Source organism: Lepus europaeus, chromosome 19, assembly GCF_033115175.1.
Source record: "Lepus europaeus isolate LE1 chromosome 19, mLepTim1.pri, whole genome shotgun sequence".
NCBI lineage: Eukaryota > Metazoa > Chordata > Mammalia > Lagomorpha > Leporidae > Lepus > Lepus europaeus.
This window is the reverse complement of record NC_084845.1, coordinates 45,013,671-45,032,655: the sequence shown is the minus strand read 5'-3', so window position 1 is coordinate 45,032,655 and position 18,985 is coordinate 45,013,671. Positions and strand designations below refer to the sequence as shown.

General features: G+C 64.1%; 1 protein-coding gene across 1 annotated transcript; it reads right to left on the bottom strand.

Annotated features, from left to right (window-relative positions):
- Positions 1-1,654: 1,654 nt before the first annotated feature.
- On the bottom strand, positions 1,655-18,251 carry MMP15 (matrix metallopeptidase 15). The gene is made up of 10 exons (XM_062177206.1): positions 17,645-18,251; positions 9,424-9,572; positions 8,756-8,884; positions 7,457-7,764; positions 6,976-7,137; positions 5,959-6,212; positions 5,558-5,696; positions 4,512-4,662; positions 4,267-4,382; positions 1,655-3,232 (listed from the first exon to the last, which is right to left on the bottom strand). Exons 1-10 carry the CDS (start codon positions 17,783-17,785, stop codon positions 2,778-2,780), a joined length of 2,004 nt encoding a protein of 667 aa, XP_062033190.1. The 5' UTR covers positions 17,786-18,251; the 3' UTR covers positions 1,655-2,777.
- Between the last annotated feature and the right edge of the window lie 734 nt (positions 18,252-18,985).

The following is an 18,985-nucleotide window of genomic DNA, read 5'->3' as shown; positions in this document are numbered from 1 at the left end:
CTCTCTGAGCCCATTTCCTCCGTAGTAAAGTGTATGCAGAGGGCATGGTGGGCAGCCAGGGTGTGGCCACACGGCTGTTAGCACCCAGAGCGGCTTGTCCGCTTCCCACCCAGCAGCCCTGTTAGGCGGCGCTGTCCACTCCGGGGAGGCCGCCTGACAGCCCACGCTGTGCAAACGCTGAGAAACAAGCCTGGAAGGAAATAAGTTAGACTGGGAATGATGATGCTATTCGTCTTCTCTTTATCTTTTTAAAAAAGATATTAATTCTGTAAAATTTATATTTGTTTATCTGAAAGGCAGACACAGAGATCTTTGCTCCACTGGTCACTCCCCAAATGGCCCCACCAGCTGGGGCTGGGCCAGGGCGAAGCCAGGAGCCTGGAACTCTATCCAGTTCTCCCACATGGGTGGCGGGGGCCCACGCCCTGGCGCCGTCCTCTCTGTGTGCCAGGGGCCTTCGCAGGAAGCTGGGTCGGAAGCAGAGGAGTGGGGCTCGGCCAGGCCCTGGGGTACACGGTGCAGCGCGTCTTCAGTGCCAATTTTCTTACTTTCAGACTAGCAAAACAGGACGGAAAAAAGATGCTGAGGGGCTGCGAGCCATCAGGGTCCACGGTGAGTCCGGGTTATGGTCACGTGAAAAATAAAAAGTTTGAAGACACAGGCTCCTGTTTAGGCCCGGGGAGGAGGGGCGGCAGGGTCCCTAGCTGATCTTCCTCGGCACCTGCACCCCCCTGGTGAGGAGCCCTAGGGCGCCTCCGGGGCTGGGCCCTCAGCAGCTGCCTCCCCCGGGCCGGACCCCCACGCCCTCCACCCGCCTGCACACCCTAGGGCCTCAGGGAGGTCCGGCGGGGCCCTGGCGCCTCGGCAGCAGGAAGGCCAACAAAATGGCGCCCGCCCCCGAGGTCGGGGAGTGCGCGGGCCGCTTCCTCGAGATGCTAGAGAGGCCCGTGGGGCTTCCGAGGGCAAGCTTCCTACTCTCCTCAGCCAGGGCGAGACAAAGAGAGGAAGGGGTGGGATCCAGGGCTGGGGGAGGGGCAGGCCGCAGGACCCCGCCTGAGCCCGCGCCCTGGCTGGGCTGGGGGCTGCCGCGGCTGGGCCGTGCGCTCCCGGGGGCCCAGCTCAGTAGGCTTGGCCTAGAGGATGAACGCGGGGGTCCTAGGCGGGCCACGCCAAGCCACCCACGGGCCCGGGACACCTGGGTCTCCGGCTCTGCAGCCTGCCCAGGCCTGGAGTGGGAGCCCCATCCTCTCTGAGCAGCGTGGGGAAGAACCCCGTGGCCCCGTGCTCCATCTCTGTGCCTTGCGCCAGGCTTCCACTCAGGACCAGTCTTCACGCCACCAGGAGCCGGTTCTGAGCCAGCGGGGGGCTGGGCGGCCCAGCCTGCCTCTTCCCCGCTTCGACTCGGACAGCTGGGCCGGCCTTTCCCCTCGTGAATGACTGGGAAACACATTCCACACCGCCCGGCCCTGGCAGGCCGACCCAGGCCCCGCCTCCTCCCCCCCGGGGCGTGCGGGAAGCCACGCCCCCCCAGGGCCCGGGGTAGAAGCTCCAGGATCTTCCCGGTGCGGAGGGCTAGCACCCTGGTTCCAGTCTCCACCTACCCGCTGGCCCTGCTCCAGGCCCAAGGCCTCACACACGGGGACACGCTCACCGGCTGTACATTTATTCAATGTAGATTATTTACAGAAACAATGGCTGGGGCGGACACCAGATCCCCCTCTCCCACCCTTCAGCCAGCTCTCAGTTCTGCAGAGGTGGGTGGGGTGGGGGGAGCTGCTGAGCCCAGGAGGAGGCCGGCAGGACCCTCCACCCCCCGGGGTCCTCGGGGGAGCAGGAGGACAGCCAGCACTACAGTACCGTGTCCCGCCGCAGGAGCAGGCACCTCCACCTTCAGGCCAAGCCCTACGGGAGGGGCGCCTCTGCGGCCACTATGGGCTCCACACGTGGGTGGAGATGAGCGGCTGGCCTGTCCCCACCAGTGTCCCCCAGGGACACAGAAAGCTGGAGCCCCAGGTCTGACTCACGGACTGGGCGCAGGCTCACAGGTGGGCGTCCCGGCCTGGGACCCAACCAGCCTCTTTGCCCGTCAAGACCCCTGGGGGCAGTAGTGTGAGTGGGGGTAGTGAGGGGAGGAGGCCCAAGAGGAGCAGGTGCATCCTAGTTCAGGAGATTCTTGGGCCTGGCACGGGGGCCAGGGCTACCCTTGGGGGACGGCTTCAGCAGGCTCCCTTTGGTCCTTGGTAAGGCAGGCTCAGGGCCGCTCCTCTGGAGAGGGAAGGAGGTGTGGGCCCGAGGGGTACGGGGGAGCTGGGAGCTGCCAGCCGGGGGTGGGAGGTGGTTTCTTAGGCACAAGGAGCCAGGAAAGCTGGAGCTCTCGGCAGGCAGCTGGGAGTACACCAGGTTTCACCCTGACTCAGTGGACTGACTGGATTGCATGGCCCCCCCCCCCCCTTCCTCACTCCCTTGCCCTGCCAGCGCTGCCCCTCAGGGAAGGCTCTTCCTAAGGCAGAGAGAGACCCAGCTAGGCCAGTTCAAGGCAAACAGAGCCCATGGCTGTGGCCCTGGGGAGGGCCGCGGGTGAATGGGGGCCTGACTGGAGCAGAACATGAGGTGCAAAAAAAAAAAAAAGAAAGAAAAGAAAAGAAAAAGAAAAAGAAAAAAGATACCCAGGCATAAATAAACAAGGAGGGCAGGACTGACAGGGGGCGGATAGGGACCAGGCAGGAGGAAACCCCTTCCTCCACCTGTGGCCGAGGAACCTTCCAGAAGCCGGCGGGTCAGACCCACTCCTGCAGGGAGCGCTTGCAGTAGAGCAGCACGCGCGGCGCGCCTTTGCGCTGCATCTGCACCAGCGCGTACGCGAGGCCCAGGACGCACAGCAGCAGCAGCAGCGGCACCAGCACCATCACCACGTTCACCGTCCGCGCCACCTCCTCCATCTGCACCACCACGCGGCTGCCCCCGTCCTCGTCCTTGTCAGCGCCTCCTCCGAAGTCCCCCTCCCCGCCCCCTGCACCGTCCTCCCTGCCGTCATCGCCGTCCGGCCTGGGCTCCGCACCCCCGTCGGGGTTGAAGGGCTGCCGGGCCACATCCGGCCATCGGGGTCCTGGCTCCGCTTGCTCTTGGCAGCCCATGAAGTCCCGCAGGATGGACTTGGGGTAGCCAGGCTCCATCCGCAGGCGCTCGTTGTCGAATTTCCAGTACTTGCTGCCCTTGTAGAAGTAGGTGTAGGCTGCGGGACAAGCAGGCCACAGTGGCTTCAGGCTGCAGGGCCCCAGTGCAGGAAGCTCTCCTTCTCAGAGCACCTGCACCTGCCCCCCACCAACAGGAGCCAGACTGGGGCTCAGAGGGGTCTGGGTCAAGGGCACAGCGACCTCCCCAGCTGACAGTGACCGGGGCAGGATGTGTAGAAGGGTCCAGTAGCCTGCCGGACTGGGGGCTGCCATCAGGGTTGCCCTGATGCCACGCCAGAGAGGCCACTGTGTGCTCGAGGCCACCCAGCCACCCCCCGTAGACCTGGAGCGGAACTCCCCGCTGCCTCGGACTAGCTCTCTAGCCTTGGGCGTGCTGCCCGCTCCCATCAACGCCAGGCAGGGCCCGGCTTGCAGCAGGGGCGAGTCTGTGCTCTGTGGACCACGAGACAGAGCAGCTGCAGAAGGAAGTGCTCTCACCCAGAGGCCATGTGGCCAGCCTCAGTGCCCTCGGCAAGGCCAGGAAGGGCTCCCTGACCCTGAGAGCCCTGCCCTGACCCCAGAACCAGGGATCCTGGGTTCTCCCCACTGTACCAGGCATACAAGAGCCTGCAGAAGGAAAGTAACAGCCACAGCTCCCTGGAGGTCAGGTATATGACAAGACACCAGGGTTATCATCCGGTGGATAAGCAGCACTCGCCTGGGGGGTCCTTACCCCCATTGTTCAGAGCTGAGCCCACTCCCCTCAGGCTCAAGGCTCCCCAAGGACTGTCTGGGGGCCAGTGGGGCTCGGGCCTCTGGCTGGACACAAGCAGGTCTGAGCTGGAACAAAATCTACGGCCGATCACCAGCTGTGTGACGTGGGCACTACTCAAGCTCTCTGGTTTAGTCGGCCTGTCCATCAGATGGGTTGGTAATGATGTGGGGAGGGCCAGGAGGTGCCGTCAGGAAACTCCCAGCCCAGGGCCCCCACATGTGCTATCCCCATGCTGGGTGCCCTTGGGCAGGCCCTGTCGCTGTAAACACACAGGGGGCACAGTAAGTGCTGGGCAGCCCGGGAGGGACTGGCTCGTACCCGCATCGTTGCTCAGGAAGGCCCCTTTGGGGGAGGCTGGGATCCCCTGCCACACACTGATGGGCTTGGGGTAGCCGGGGTCTCCGTGCTGCGTCTCCTCGTTGAAGCGCCAGTACCTGTAACCAAAAGCACCGGGCCGTGAACCTAAAGACCCTGCGTGGGCTGGGCCCACTCCCCACAGGCAGTGTGGGCTCGCTGGGGAGGCCTGGGGCTGGGTGGGTGGGGCCTGGTTGGGACCTGCTCACCTGTCCTCTTGGAAGAAGAAGGTGTGGCCTGTGGGCTCCCACCAGATGGCCGTGTCGATGCGGTCGTATGGGATGCCCAGGCCATAGCTGGTCAGTGGCTGTGGGTAGCCGGGCTCCAGGTTGGCTTCTCGGAAGATCCAGTAGCGGTCACCTGTGGGAAGGGTGGAGGCAGGGTGAGCATGGGCTTGGGGCTGAGGGCTGTGTGCAGAGGGTGTGTGGGGGCCATGCTGGCTCCCCAAATTCATTCACACCTGTGGTGGAATGAGAAGGCCATGCCAAGATGGCTGCTGGCAACAGAGTCTGCCTGGCAACAGGCTGTGATTGGTTAGGGCATAGACTACCCCTTGACCGGATTGGCTGCCTTGGCTATATAAGCTGCTGTACCAACTGAAATAAACGAGTCTGTGGGCTGCTCGCCTCTGGCCTGTTTTCACCCAACTCCTGGGGTCTGTGTGTGACTCCGCGCCTCTTGCCCCCACCACACTTCTCTCAGAATGAATCCACCTCAACACACACCCACTGCTGCCCCCAATACACAAAACCACACAAAGGCTATGTGGCAGGAGTTGCACCTGCAACACACGCAGTCCCCCGCATGTCCAGGTCACCTGCTCACGTGCACTGTGTGAACATCCAGACACACAGCTACTGTACAGACAGAAGCAGGCAGCCTGCGGGGCCTCTGCCCTCAAAGTGCATGGCCCAGGGCCCCTCAGCCCTGTCCTTACAGGGCTCCTGGCTGGAGACCCAGCCCACCCACGAGGCAGGTGCTGCCTCTGAAGGCCCTACCCTCCTGTGGACTGGAGCAAGTGAAGCCGAGCCCACAAGTTGCAAAAGATAAGCAGATCCTCATGCCAATCAGGGCGGTCTCTGTCCACCTCCTGTCCCTGCCTTGCTGCCAGGGACACTCAGCCTTGTCCCAGGAACCCCTTTCTCCCAGAGAGCCCAGCGCCCACCTGCAGCACCCCCCTTCCCCCAGGACCGGCTGGGTCTGAGGTCAGGGCAGGAAGGCTGCCTGGCACCCGCCACCACCTGCCCCAGCTCACCTTTGAAAAAGACAAAACGGCCATCTTGGCGCTCGTAGGCGGCGCTGATGTCACTGGGCAGCCCTCGCCAGAAGTGGCCAATGGGCATGGGATAGTTGTCCAGGACGCGGTTGTGCCGGACTCGCCAGAACCAGCGGCCCTGGGGAGGGGCATGAGGATGAGCGGGCGGGGTGTGCCCAATGCTGGGACTGGGAGAAGCCCACCCTCCTGGGTCACTGAGACAGATGGACAGTAGCAGGGGGACAGCCCTGGGCTGGGGGTAGGCTCCTGGACTTGCTGTGGGACCCTGAGCTGGGCCCTGGCTTGCTTCTTCCGGGTCCAGGGTCTGCTCTGAGAGGGAAGTGCAGGGTGCCCAGCAGGGGCTGGGGGTTGGGAGAGGCCAGGGCAGGGCGGGGCCAGACCTTGAACACGAACATCTCCCCGCGAAGCATGGCCACCGTGTCAAAGTCTCCATCGCAGATGTTGGGGCCATACTGGTCGGGCCGCTCTGTGGCTCGGGGCTGCGCCGGGGGCCCTGGCTTTGGGGGCCGCTCTGGCTTCCCCCGTGGAGGTGATGGCTGGGGGGGCCTAGGAGGCCGGTGGTCTGGGCGGCCTGGTCGCCGGGCTGTCACAGTGGGGAGAGGCCGGGTGGGCTGTGGTTGACCATCTGGGGTGCCTGTAGAGAGGTGGGGAACAAGAAGAGAGGGGGCAGCTCAGGGACCTGGCCAGGATGGCAGGTGCCCCACTTGGAACCTTGGGACCCCCAGCCTAGAGACCTGTGTCCAGTGGCAGGCCTAACCAGGACAAGGGCCTGATTGTCCATGACGCTCGGGGGATCTCAGTGCTCCTCCACACACAGCCTGTCCACGCCTCCCCTCACTGGGCCTGGGTTACTCTGCCTCTCAGGGACACGCCCTAAGGGGACGCCACCTGCTCAGGGCTCTGGCACCTCATGTCTCCAACTTGGCCCCAGGTATTGGCACAGAGAGGGGTGTCTGCCAAGGGCCCAGCTGGGTGGGTACTGCTACCCCCCGGGAGGGCCTGGTCACAGCACAGGCCCCCTCGACACCTCAACTGTGGGCTTTCTCAGGTGGGGCCTGGCCCACGGGAGTGACCTGCCTGAAAGTCACTGGGAAGTAAAAAACCAGACAGGATACAGCACGTGACAGGTGGGTGCTTGGAGGAGATGGGTCCTGGGACACCCAGGGTCCCCTTGGTCTGAAGAGAAAAGAGGGCCCCAGGCTGTCCCAATGAGGGCTGAGTTCGGGGTGAGTCAGCCAGCCCTGGGTTTGACTTCTAGCAACAATGGTGTGGGCAAGTCACTGGGCCTCCGTGGGCCTCAGTTTCCGTATCTGGAGAATGGGGCTGCATCGAACCCTGCCTGGTCTGGCTGAGAGTCCAGAGCAGGCAGGCGGGGCGCGCCAGGGCAGCCCACTCACCATATAGCTGCTGGATGCCACGGAGGTCGTCCTCGGGCAGCTGGAAGTTGTCCGTGTCCATCCACTGGTAGAACGGCGCCATGATGGCACTGGGGTTGCTCGAGTGCTCCAGCCCCAGCGCGTGGCCCAGCTCATGCACTGCCACCAAGAACAGGCTGTTCCCTGCAGTGGGGGTCAGGCAGCGGGGTCAGCACTGGCTGGTCCCGAGATCCAGCCACCAAACAGCCTGCTCTTGCTTCGTTCTTGGAAGAGGCTGAGTTGTGCTGACTTCTGGCCTCCATTTTCCCATCTGAGAAATGGGTACGATGACCCCTTCCCTTTCATGTGCCCTTAGAGATGGGGAGACAACAGATGGAGGGCAAGCACTATCCTCTGGAGACCTGCGCGGGGAAGCTGTCCCCTGCCGACTCAGCCGCACGGACGGGGTACACCCAGCTCCGGGTCTGTCTGCCCTGCCTCCACCCTGGTCGGCCATTCTTACCATGCAGGTCAGTGCTGGAGGAGGTCCAGGGCTCATCGGCGTCAAAGTGGGTGTCTCCGCCCAGGCCGGGGCCGGGGAAGTACGCGTGGGCCAGGAAGCCCCCAGTGCCATCGAAGGGCGAGCTGTCACCGTGGAAGCCGGAGGCGAAGAGCACCATGATGTCGGCCTCCCTTTGGCGCCGCAGCCGGATGTCCTCGTAGGGCACCTCCTGGAAGACCAGGGGCGTGGCCTGCTCCCACACGCGGAAGGCCCTGCGCACGGCCTCCATCGAGTGGTACCAGCCCAGCTTCTCCGTGTAGTTCTGGATGCTGCGGGGTGGGATGGGAGACAGACGAGTGAGTGGGCTCCCGGCAGGATGCACTGTTAGCGCACTCTGGTGCCGTGAGGACTCCGGCTGGGCAAACCCAGAGAGGTGCTAAGGCACCGCGAACTGGGCCAGCCTTGTGGTTTTAAAAAAGACACCAGGTCAGTAACGGTGCAGGTGCCGCGTGGCTGGCGGATGGCCCAGAACGTGGGACATAAATAGCTGAGGGCTGGGAAACATGGGCCACACACTTCTGAGCCCTGGGGCCGAGGTCAGGAAGACCCGAGGTCAAGTTGCTTGATCTTGGGCAAGTGTCTTAGTCTCTCCAGATTTGTTTCTCCATCTGCAAAGTGGGAAAAGGGGGGAGGGGTGGGACTTTCTTCCCGGGTCCTACGATGCTCAGGAGGAACACACAGCCCAGAGGCTGCACCTGCTCTGATGCCGTGGGCCTGCGGTCACCCATACCAATCAGACAAAGCCAGGACTGGCTCCCAGGGACTGGGTGGACCAGGGGTTCACTCCAGGGACTCAGGGCTAAGCCATCACGGGAGCTACTTCCTTGGCAGATGGCGCTTCATGGGGCTGTGGCTGGACCAGAACATGAAGGGGAGCCCTTGGGGACTACCACACGGCTCTAGGACTCAGCTCAAGGGGTCCCACTGAAGGCGTCAGCAGGGAGGAAGGTGCCCAGACCACGGTTTCTGCGGGCCACTTGCTGCCTTCCTGCACCCAAGACCTGCTCTGCCCTTGACCCTGATGGTGCAGGAGCCCATCTGGACTGGGTGAGGCCGGCCCTGGGTGCCTGGCGGGTGGGAGGCAGGAAGAACAGAGTGGAAGCAGCTCCAAGGGGCCCGACCCTGTCTAGAGGGAGACTGGCTGGAGCGTGTGTGGTCCCATCAGCGGGGGAGCAGACGGGGGTGTCCGGGCTGGGACAGGAAGCCTGAGGGGCTGAGCTGGCAGAGAGGGGAGTCGCCTCCCCCGCAGCCGCCTCCTACCTGAACGTCAGGTGGTTGTTGCTCCACTTCCTGCCGGTGAGGGCATAGCGCTTGCGCCTCCGCCGCAGGTTGGCTTTCACGTGCACCCCGAACTGGTCCGGCACCCCACAGCGGGGCCGCTTCATCCACCTGGGGTATGGGCACCAAAGGACGAGCTCAGGGCTTCCCGCTGCCTCTTCCAGGCAGCCCCTCTTGGCCCCTGCCTCCCAGCTGCCCCTCCTATGGAAGCAGGCTCTCGGCTTTGCTTTCTGGTAAAACAGGCAGAGCGAGCCTGCACGGGATGAGAGCCAGCAGTGGCTTGGCAAAGGCGAGCTCTCAGCTCACCAGCCATCGCCCCAGGGGCCTCCTGCCCTTGCCATGTCAGGCCCCCTCTCCTCTGTAACATTCAAGGCAAGGCCTCCTTGCTAGGAATCCCATCCCGGGCTTGTGCACTGTGCCTCCCGTGGCAGACATCACCAATCAATCCCTATGTCAAGCCTGGACTTGTCCTCAGCAGCTTTCTTAACACAAGGCGCAGACAGCCACTCCCACCAATCAGAACTGGCACGGAGGGCCAAACCATTGGCCAGCTCTTCTCTAGGCCACTCTGTCCTGGGAGCGCCACGTCCCACGCCCTCCTGAGAGCAGGCTGGGAGGCAGGCGCCCCGGCGTCTCGGAGGGGAACTCACGCCTTGGTCTCTTCGTCAAGCACCCCGGTGACGGGGATCCCGTAGAAGCGCTGCATCTCCGCGAGGGCCGAGGCCAGGATCTGGGCGGAACGCAGGGTGGACATGTGGCGGCTAGGCTGGGGCAGGTAGCCGTAGAGCCGCAGCCAGTTCTGCAAAGAGGCCGTCACCCTGTTAGCAGTGCAGGCACTGCCTTCCAAACACGCCCAGCCTGCACCCAACCACTTCTCACCGCCTGGACCACCATCACCCTGACCAGCAGCCACCATGTCCTGTGGGGTGATGGGGGGTGGGGCCTGCACCCACACCCCTGCTTCCATCTTCCTTATCATCTGTTCTCACCCAAGAGGCTGCTAGGACCCCAGGGTAGCTGGGCATGCTTCTGCCTCAGGGCCTTTGCATGCGCTGGTCCTGCCTCACACTTTGTTCCGCCTGGGATCTCTGCTTCAGCAGCACCTTCCTTGAGCACTCTGACAACATCGTGGGAGACAGGCCCTGCTGCCTCCCATGTGGAGCCCCAACTGTTCCGAAACACCAGCTGTTAGGACAAGAGCTGCAGATTTGTGCCCCCTCACACGGGACACCAAAACATTGGGAAAAAAGTCGTAGAACAGAGAGGAGGCAGTGCACGAATTTACAGCCAGACCGAATTTATTCAGAGAAAATAAATCCGCAGAGGTGGGTGACCAACTGCCTGTGTGTGCAAGATGGAATACGTGGCAGAAGGCGCCGACCCCCAGGTCAGGAGGGCGAGGGCTAGGGCTGGGGTGGCAGTCGGGGGCAGCAGGTGGAGGGGAATTCCAGCAACTGGGAGGGGGCTTGAGAACCTGGAAAATAATGCACGGTGGGCTAGGAAGGCAATGGGGTGTGAGACCCAACTGAGTTTCAAGGGCAAGGAGTACGTTCCAAAGTTTATCTCCTTTGGGCAATGAGGGAGAATGGCTGAGGTTTATGTCCCTGTCCCATCACCAGCCCCTTGGCACTGCCCGTAAAGACCCTAAACCTCCTGGAAGGATTGAGTGGACACAGACACCCTCCCTGCTCTGAGCGCTCTGCCGCCAACTTTGTTTTCTCTGGGCCTCGGAACAGAGAACGGGATGCTGCTGGGGTGAGATGTGAGGGTGTGCACCCTGGGATGAGCGTTTGGTTTTCCCCACTCCCCCCACCCCCCACCCCAGCGCTTGCCAGGCAATCTTCCTGTCTGTCCTTCCGCTTGCGGACCCTCTGCGAGCCAGGTGGGGGCCGTAGGATGTCACCTTGAGGTGCCCTGACCTGCAGGGGCTCCTGTGCTCTTGCTGGGAGGCCCGGGCATGCACAGAGCAAAGAGCAGGAGAGCGTGGCGGCCCCAGGCAGAGGGAGGCAGGGCTGAGTCATGGCAGTCAGGGAGACTCCACCCTGCACACCTCATGCCCCCAGGGCCACAGAGTGAGGTGGCTTACCCGGAAGGCAGTGAGCAGAGGCCGGCGCTGCTGTGAGCCTTGGCCATCTACACCTGCACCCTTCCCACATTCCTAGCCCACCCTGCGTCTCTGTGCTCAGAGCAGCTTTGCAAGGGGAGGGCTGCACCCCGAAGGCCCACGAGGTGGCGAGGCAGACGGACACCCTGGTTGCTCTGGACTGCCAGCCACATGTCAGCTGGCCAAGTCTCATCCAAGTCCCCAGACACCCGTGCACTGCCCTGGCACCCAGCCAGGCCCTCGGCGCACACAGCTGGGAAGGCAGCTTCCTGAAGCCGCCGTGGTTGCACTGAGACCCGGCCCCAGCTTCTAGGCATCTGGGGACCCCGGGAAACAGCCACTGAGCAGCACGGCAGAGGTCCAGAGCTCAGAAACAAATGTCAGCTCCAGTGGCAGACAGGGCTGGGGCAGATCCAGGCCTGCCCCCATGAGATGTGACCGGCATGTGTGCCTGTGCCCCAGGCTGCATCAGTGAGGGCGGAGACTGCACAGCAGCACCTGCCATGCCTCACGGGGCCCTGCAGGGCTTACTGGGAAAGTGCCCAATGAATACACAAGTGACAGAGACCACAGGGGCCTGGGTGGCTGTCCCTGGAGAGGGCAGCCGGCCCTTTGCTTGACCAAAGCCGAAGAGACCCAGCTTGCTGTCTGCTGATCATCCAGGCTCCAAAGGGGACCCAGCACAGGGCAATGGGGGGCCCGGGCTCCTCCCCTCAACTCCAGCAGATCCTGGTAATGCCCTGGGCACCACCCCTGGTCTCCCCCTGGCCTCCCGCATGGAAACCTCCCCAGCAGCCGCTGTAGGAAAGGGGAGGCGTGGACCCAGCACCCTTACTGGATGTGGCTTTTCCTGCAGATACTGGGTGAGGTGGGAAGGGCGAGGCCCTGGGCTCTACTGGGAGAGGGGCCCTTGGAGGTAGGGGTGCGGCGGGGCAGGCAGGGACAGCAAGGGCACCTCTACATCGCTTATTTGCATAAGGTAAAAATATCTCAGCGAGAGTTCGCAATCAGAGGCCTCCAGGGCTGATTAGCAGCGTCTGCAGAGGCCGGGAGGGCGGGCGCAGGCGGGGCCCGGGAAGGGAGGGGGCGCCTTCCTGCAGTGAGGGTCCCAAGGGTGCCTGCGGACCCGCCTCTCACTGCCTCATCCTCTCTGCCTCCTGGTGACAAGACCCTCACAGCCACCGCTGGGTGGAGAGCTGTGGGCTGCACACTGGGGGCGCCCTAGGGCAGTGGGGGAGAGGTAAGCAGAGCCATGGCCTTGGCTCTGACCCCAGCTCTGGATGACAAGGCGCCGCCAACCAGGCCTCCTGCCTCACTCTGGCACACACGTGCTCAGGGTGGCTGAATGCCAAGTGCCATTAAATTTGCAGCCACCACCCACAGGGCCTTGGGTTTTGTCCTTTCCCCTGGGGCCCGGAAGAAGTTCCCTGTCACCTCACTGCTGTGAGCTATGCCAGGCTGGGGGTGGGAAAAGAGCACAGGGCAGGGGGCACAGGTGGGGCTGGGGCAGCTCGTGCCCCTGTGCGCCGGCTTAGGTGGCAATGACCAAGGTCATGACCTGCTGCTCCCCCAGTGGGGGAGGGGCTGGTACTGGTGACTGTAAGGCCTGTCCTTTCCCTCCCTGTCACCTCGTCTCCCAGGAGGGGTGAGTTTATTTCTTAGGCTGGGGACCGAGGCTCAGCCAGCTAAGTGGCCGCGCAGGGGCCAGATTAGAACCAAGGCTGCTTCCTCTTGTATGACACCCCCGGCACCTGCAGCCCAGGGTTGGGGGGTTGCTGCAGGAGACTGCCCACTGCGGCTCTCTCAACCACTTCTCCCTGGGCTTCAGACTAGCAGACGCGGGGCCCAGGGAGTCAGAAACCTTCTGGTCCTCAGAACAGACCACCAACACGGCAGCTAAGTCTGGCCTGGGCCAAGCTGTCCATTCTCATTTAATGCTTACAACAATGCCCGATAAAGCCATGACCATCCCCAACTCAGTTCAGAGAGGGTGAGCGGCTGGCCCGAGGCCACACAGCTGATCTGCACTAGAACCAGGGCTTGTAGGCAGTGCTACCAGGCCAGCCCATTTCTGAACCAGCACAGGCCCCTCCTGGCCTCTCCTGGCCTGAGGCTGGGGACGCTGGGCTCTGGCCCTTTCCAGGAAGGGTGCCCAGCGCAGCACCAGGGGAATGGCTTATGCGCCCACGTCTCCAGCTGTGTCTGAGCGCCGAGCAGAGCCTCCGCTTGCCCTCCCCGGGGACTGCAGAGACAATCCCAGACAGGCAGGCCTTTGGGGAGGAGCAGCCGCCAGGCCAGATCAATGCTGTGCAGGCCGTGGGTGTGTGTGTGGGGGGGGGAGGATGGGCGGGCCCAAGCCCTTATCAAGCCCTGGGCGGGGCAATCTCCACTGGGCTGTTTTGCCTCTGTCACCCAAGTTCTCTGCAATCTGAGCAGCACTGGGCAGCTTTGCGCGACAAGGCACAACAGGCGTCTTGTTGGCCACTGGGACGCACCCAGCCCCAGGCCTCTCAGGACTGCGGGGAGGGAGGGCTCACACATCACCACCAGCAGGGCCAGAGCAGGTGCTCAGCGGGACGAGGTCCACGGTGGCGGAAGACCCCATGAGAGGCAGAGCTTGCACTGTCCGGTGCCCACCCATCAGGTGGCCCTCGGTGCCATCAGCCACCATAGCTGGGAAGGACCCAGGGGGCTGGCACCCCTGCAGCCCATCCCGCCTTGGGCAGCAGCAACAGCAAGGGCTTCCCGGGCTTGCCTCGGGGCCCATCCACTGCAGATGGCTAAGGCGACCTCTTGGCCTCAGCTTGGCTCTTTCCTTTTCCCTCCTCTGCAAATGGAATGACGGGACAGGCCACGCCCCCAAGCCGGACCAGGAAGCAGGGACTGAGCAGGCCCGCCACGCCATTAGAGACAGCATTCCTAAGACACACCTGCTTATCTGGAGCTTAGCTCTGCCTCCCACCATGGGTCTTAAAAAGACAGGGTCAGGCGGGGGCGGGGACTCGGAGGCAGGAAGGAGGCGGGGCGTCCTGGGTTCCTGCCACTTCTTTACAAGGAGGCGGCTGTCCTACCCGCCCCCACACTCCTTAACCTGGAGGAAAAAACAAAGGGTCTCTTGGTCAGTGGGCGGGGTGAAAGGAGGCCTCTGTTTGCCCTGAGTTTCAGGGTTGGCCGAGGGCCAGGCCTTGGGGCCTTACCTGGAAAGTGCATGCAATGATGCAATGCCAACCTGGGGCAGCCTGCGGGCAGGCCCTGGGGGGCTGGATGCGGGACCCTTCCCAATTCACACAGCTTGGGGCAATTCTGGCCCCACCCCTAACCTGCCATCTGGCTCAACCTAGCCAGGAGGCCTTTAACCCAGCGTGGGGGCGGGGAGCTTGAACCCCAGCTCTGCAACTTCCAGGCTGGGGAATCGGGTAATTCCCGTCACCCTCTTCTACCCCATGGGACAGCAGCACCTACACTCTGAGAGGTCGAAACTAGGGTTCACGGGCTCTGCTCCCCACTCCAGCTTCCTGCGAAAGCTCAAGTCATTTGGCCGTGAGACCTGCATGGAGTTCCTGGCTCCTCCCTCTGGCCTAAGGCTGGGCCTACTGCAGGCATCTACTGGGAGTGATAAGAGTGATAAGAGCTCTGTCCCGGACAAAGGCTAAGCAGATCCCCACCCCTCCCGATTTCTGCTGACCAGGAACACATCTCCACGCTCCAAGGCAGAGCTGGCTGGGGCTTTGCCCCGCACACAAGTTTTGGGATGATGTTGATGCCAACTTTGATCTGAGCTGTAAAAGCATTGAGGCCCCACAGCAACCACCACAGCTGGCCTCTGGCTGCAGCCAAGCTCCCAGCTGGGCAGAGGTAACAATGGCAGGGAACACCGGATCATGGAGGAGCAGCCAGAACCCCTCGCCAGGCGGGCAGGGGAGGAGGGTCTTCCTTGGGGAGGGCGGGGGTCTGGAGAGTTCCTATGTCCTTTCCTCTCCACTTTCAGGGCTGTTTTGTAAAAAGCCCCCACCTTCTTTGGGGTGGAGCCAAGGAAGGTGTTTGTGTGCAGGGGTCTGGCCGAAACCTGGCTCAGACTCGGAGCATGCACAGCGCTGCTCTCTGAAAGGTGGCTGACTGGCTGGACCCCAGGGCAGCCCAAACACAGGGACCTGGCAGGGGCTGGTGTGAAAGACACGGACCAAGCAGATCCCGAGCGGACCAGCCCCGTCTGGGTCTTGGAATAGAGGGTCCAGAGATGCGGGGTGCAAGCAGCAAGAGGGGAACAGCAAGGAGAGAGGATTCACTCCTGTAGGTTCCGGACGACAAGGCCCTGACATTAGCCCCCTTTTCCTCCCATGGCCGCTGCAATTTCTCCTCCCTCTCCATGGAAGTGTAAGTAGAGATGGAAGCCCAGGAAACCTGGGGGTGGGGTCCAACAGTCAGACCTGCAGGTCAGGAAGAATTCAGGTTAAAAACCCCCTCACTCTGCTCAGTTGGGGACAAGGGACAAGGAAGACACAGGTCTGTTCAGGGAAGACAGGTGACGGAGCGGTAACAGCACACCTGTGAACTCCGAGCCACCTGCACAGGGCCTGGGTGGGGAGGAGGTAGAGACAGCAGGACAGAGACCGTAAAGGGGCCAGGGCCTGTGCAGTGGCTCCAGTCCCTGGAGACAGAGCCAGGGCATAATAGCTCAGCAGTGGCTGCCTCAAAGGAGAGCCCTCTCCGGGCCCGGGCCTGGCGGGTTGCAGAGGTCTGCAGGCTCCTGGCGTGTGTTAAGCTCCCCAATTCCTTAGCTTGGTGAGACTTCTGTGCTTTGCATAATGGGAGGGAGGGAGGGAGGGAGGGGAAGGGCTGGCCTCCGCTCAGTGCCAAGCTCTTGGGTGCAGTCCCAGCCAGGACCTGACCAGAGGCCTGGAGCTGCAGGGATGCCGGGGCAAATCTAGGGGAGGGAGACTCTGACACCGGGCGCAGGCCAGCCCCAGTGGTCTCTGAGGCTGGAACGTGCAGACCCCAGACTGGGGACAGTTCTCCCACAGCCCCTTGGCAGGCAGGCTGAGGTCGCTGGTGTCTTTGGGTCCAGAGCTGGCCAGACCTGCTGAGACTCCAGCCTGTACCCCAAAGCCAGCTCCAGGAGCCAGAAGAGTTTACCTATCTCTAGCCCTGTCTCCGCTCCGGCTTCCAACACGTTCCAGAATCTCTCCCAGCCACAGCCTCACCGGAGTGTCCTCCGGGAGCAGCAGCACAGGTGCATCACAGACTCCGGAGCCAGGGCACCCTGTCTGCAGCCTCAGTACCACCGGGCTTGCTCTTCTCCCAAACCGCAGGTCCCAGAGCCCCAGCTCCGGCCAGCCAGGATGGTCCATTAACTGCTCCCGTGCGGTGCCGCCTTCCCTAGGCAGATTACACACGCAGGGGTGGGTCTGTGACTCGAAATTCTTGGGTATCCCATGCCAGAATGGCACGTGAGCCCCAGCACTCGGGTCACAGGCTGAGAGGCAATGACCACCAGCGGGAGCAGGCCTGCCTGTGTGATGGGGGTGGGAGGGCAGCCAGACATGGGCTGGACGGTCAGCAGCCTCCTGCCAGGGCCTGGCTCCCTGCAGCTTGCCCTGCTGGCCAGCGAGGGAGGGCAGAGCAGGTGGGGAGCGGGCTGGGGGTGTAACTCGAGCCTGGGAGGAATTCCCTGCCCTTCCTCCACGCTTTTATTAAAGTAGGGCGGGGAAGGGGCAGGCTTCCATCGGAAAAATCTCCCAGGCAGATGGGAGAGGTGGGGGAAGCCACGGGGGGGGGGGGTGCTGGGAGGCAGCTCCAGGGCTGCAAATAGCAACGGTGCTCAGGCCAGCGGCCACCGGTCAGGGGCGGCTCCAGGGGGGTTCTCGCTCCCCACTCCCGGCCCAATCCTCTCTCCTCTCCGGGGCAGGGGCCAGGGGCTTCGCAAGAGAAGTGATCGAGAAGATCCTGGGAGGCAACGGAATTGGCGCTAGGGGACTCCACGGAGATGGAGGCGAAGCTGCACCGGCTCTGCGCTGGGAGGCCGAGCCCGGTCACCCCCAGGACCAATCCGGGGGGCGGAGGGCGGGCCTTAGGGACGCCAGACGCGCTTCCAGAGAAAAGAGGCGCGGAGTCCACCCTTGGATCCAGGCTTCAGCGGAGGGAGCGCCAGGGGACACAGGGTCTCTCCTTGGGACCCCAGCCCTGGGTGGAAAGGCTTCCGCGCCAGAGGGAGACAAAGTCGCCAAGCGCCCTGGCAGCCCCAGTCTGTCGCGGCGGCGGCTCGCTCCCCTCCCCCCTCGCCGCCGGCCGCACGGTGTCAGCCAGACTCGAGGCTGCCCAGGCAGGAGCGCAGCCCGGCTCCGGCTCCGCCAGTGGTTCCCCCAGAGCCGCCCCCTCCCCACTGCCAAGAGCGCCACGCGTGCCAGCCGAGCTCTCTAGGAATCAGCTGTGCGGGAGGGCAGGAAGGAGGGGAGGAAAGAGCAGGGGGCGGCGGAAGCGGCTCCCGGGACTCAGGCTGGGGCGCGTCGGTGCCCAGCGTAGGACGGTAGAGGTGCGAGCCCTAAGACCCCCAGGGTTGGGGCAGAGGTGCGCGCAAGGGACAGCCGACAAGGGGCAGCCTGCCGGGTCTCTTGTCTTCCTCCCCCTCCTTCCTCGTCACCCCCCTAACACCTGGGGCGGGGGAAGGGCGCGCCCCCACTCCCCCGTCTCCAGGACCAGGTCTGCGGGCCTGGCTCCCCCCTCGCCCAAGCCCCAGCTCCGCCGCAAAGAGGCAGGGCGGGGGTCCTTACCTCGGCATGGACTTCTGCGTCCTCCGCCGCCGCGCCGCGGCCCAGGCAGCCCAGGAGCGCCAGGAGCAGTGGCAGCAGCCGCGGGCGCGCCACCGCCTCCCTGCAGCCGGGCCGTCCGGGTGCGCCCCGCTCGCTGCCCATGCTGTCGGTGCACAGCCCCGCACCGAGGGCGGCACGGGAGGCTCGCTCTTCGCGGGCACTCGGAAACTTGCGAAGCTCCCTGGCTCCCGGCCCGGCGGGCGCGCGGCGGACCTCTGGCTCCTGGTCCCCGCCGGAGCGGCTGAGGTCCCCACGGCAAATTCTCAAGCCTGGGGAGAATGAGGCAGGACAGGTCCGGGCGCGCGGAGCCCGCCTGCGGGAAAGAGGTCCGGCCGGAGCTGCCCGCCGCGGAGTCAGTCCCGCAGGCTCGGCGCCCAGCGCCCGGGGCCCGGCTCCTGAGAGCAAGCGCAACTCCGGAGCCTTTGTCTGGCTCAGCGCTCCGGCCGCCCGGTCCCGCGGCGCCCCCTGCGCGCCCAGCTCCCTCTGTCCATGCCCGGGGCCGGGCGCTGCCCGGAGCCCGCGCCTCCTGCGCGGGGACTGGGCTCCGCGCCGCGTCCCGCAGGGCCCGGGTCGTCACGCAGTCCCGGGAGGAGGCGCAGGGAGCCAGCCGGAGCGAGCGAGCGAGCGAGCGAGCCAGCGGGCGCCCGACGTCCCCGGCGAGTTCGGCGCGGCTCCGGGCGCTCCCAGCCCTCCTCCCGGCGCGCCGCGGCCGCCGCCGCTCTTAAAGGGCCAGTGCGCGCTCGGCGCACCGAGCCGGCGGGGGTCGGGGGCGGGACCCAAGCCCAAGGCTTCCCAGCAGCAGGTGCTAGCCGCGGAGCCCCGGCAGGTGGGCGGCCCCTTTACTCCTCCCCGCGGGCGGGAAACCTCCGCAGCCCACCGCGCGCCGCTCGCATCCTGGCTTCCTGGGAGCGGGTTGATCTCCGAGGCGACACTCCGCGGAGCGAGAGCGCACGGGAGGCGGGTGGTCTGCCCGCGGGGAGAAGTGAAGACTTCCTCTCGCAGGGTGATGAGGGGCAGGGGGTATACAAGCCAGAGGGGGCGTGACAGAGGGTCGGGGGAGGGATCCAGAGGTCCTGTTTCAAAACAAACTGCAAATTGGTTTGTCCCGGATTTTTTTTTCCCCTCCCAAAAGCCCCAGGTGTATTTGGCCCTTTGGGGACTGCTCAGTCGCAAAGCGCACGGTGAGGTGTCCAGGACCCAGCGGGATTACAGACACGGTTCGAACCCTGCTTCTGCTTCTTATGGGGGGGGGGGCACACGAATCTTTCTGGACCTCCATTTCCTCATCGGGAAGGAGGCGGG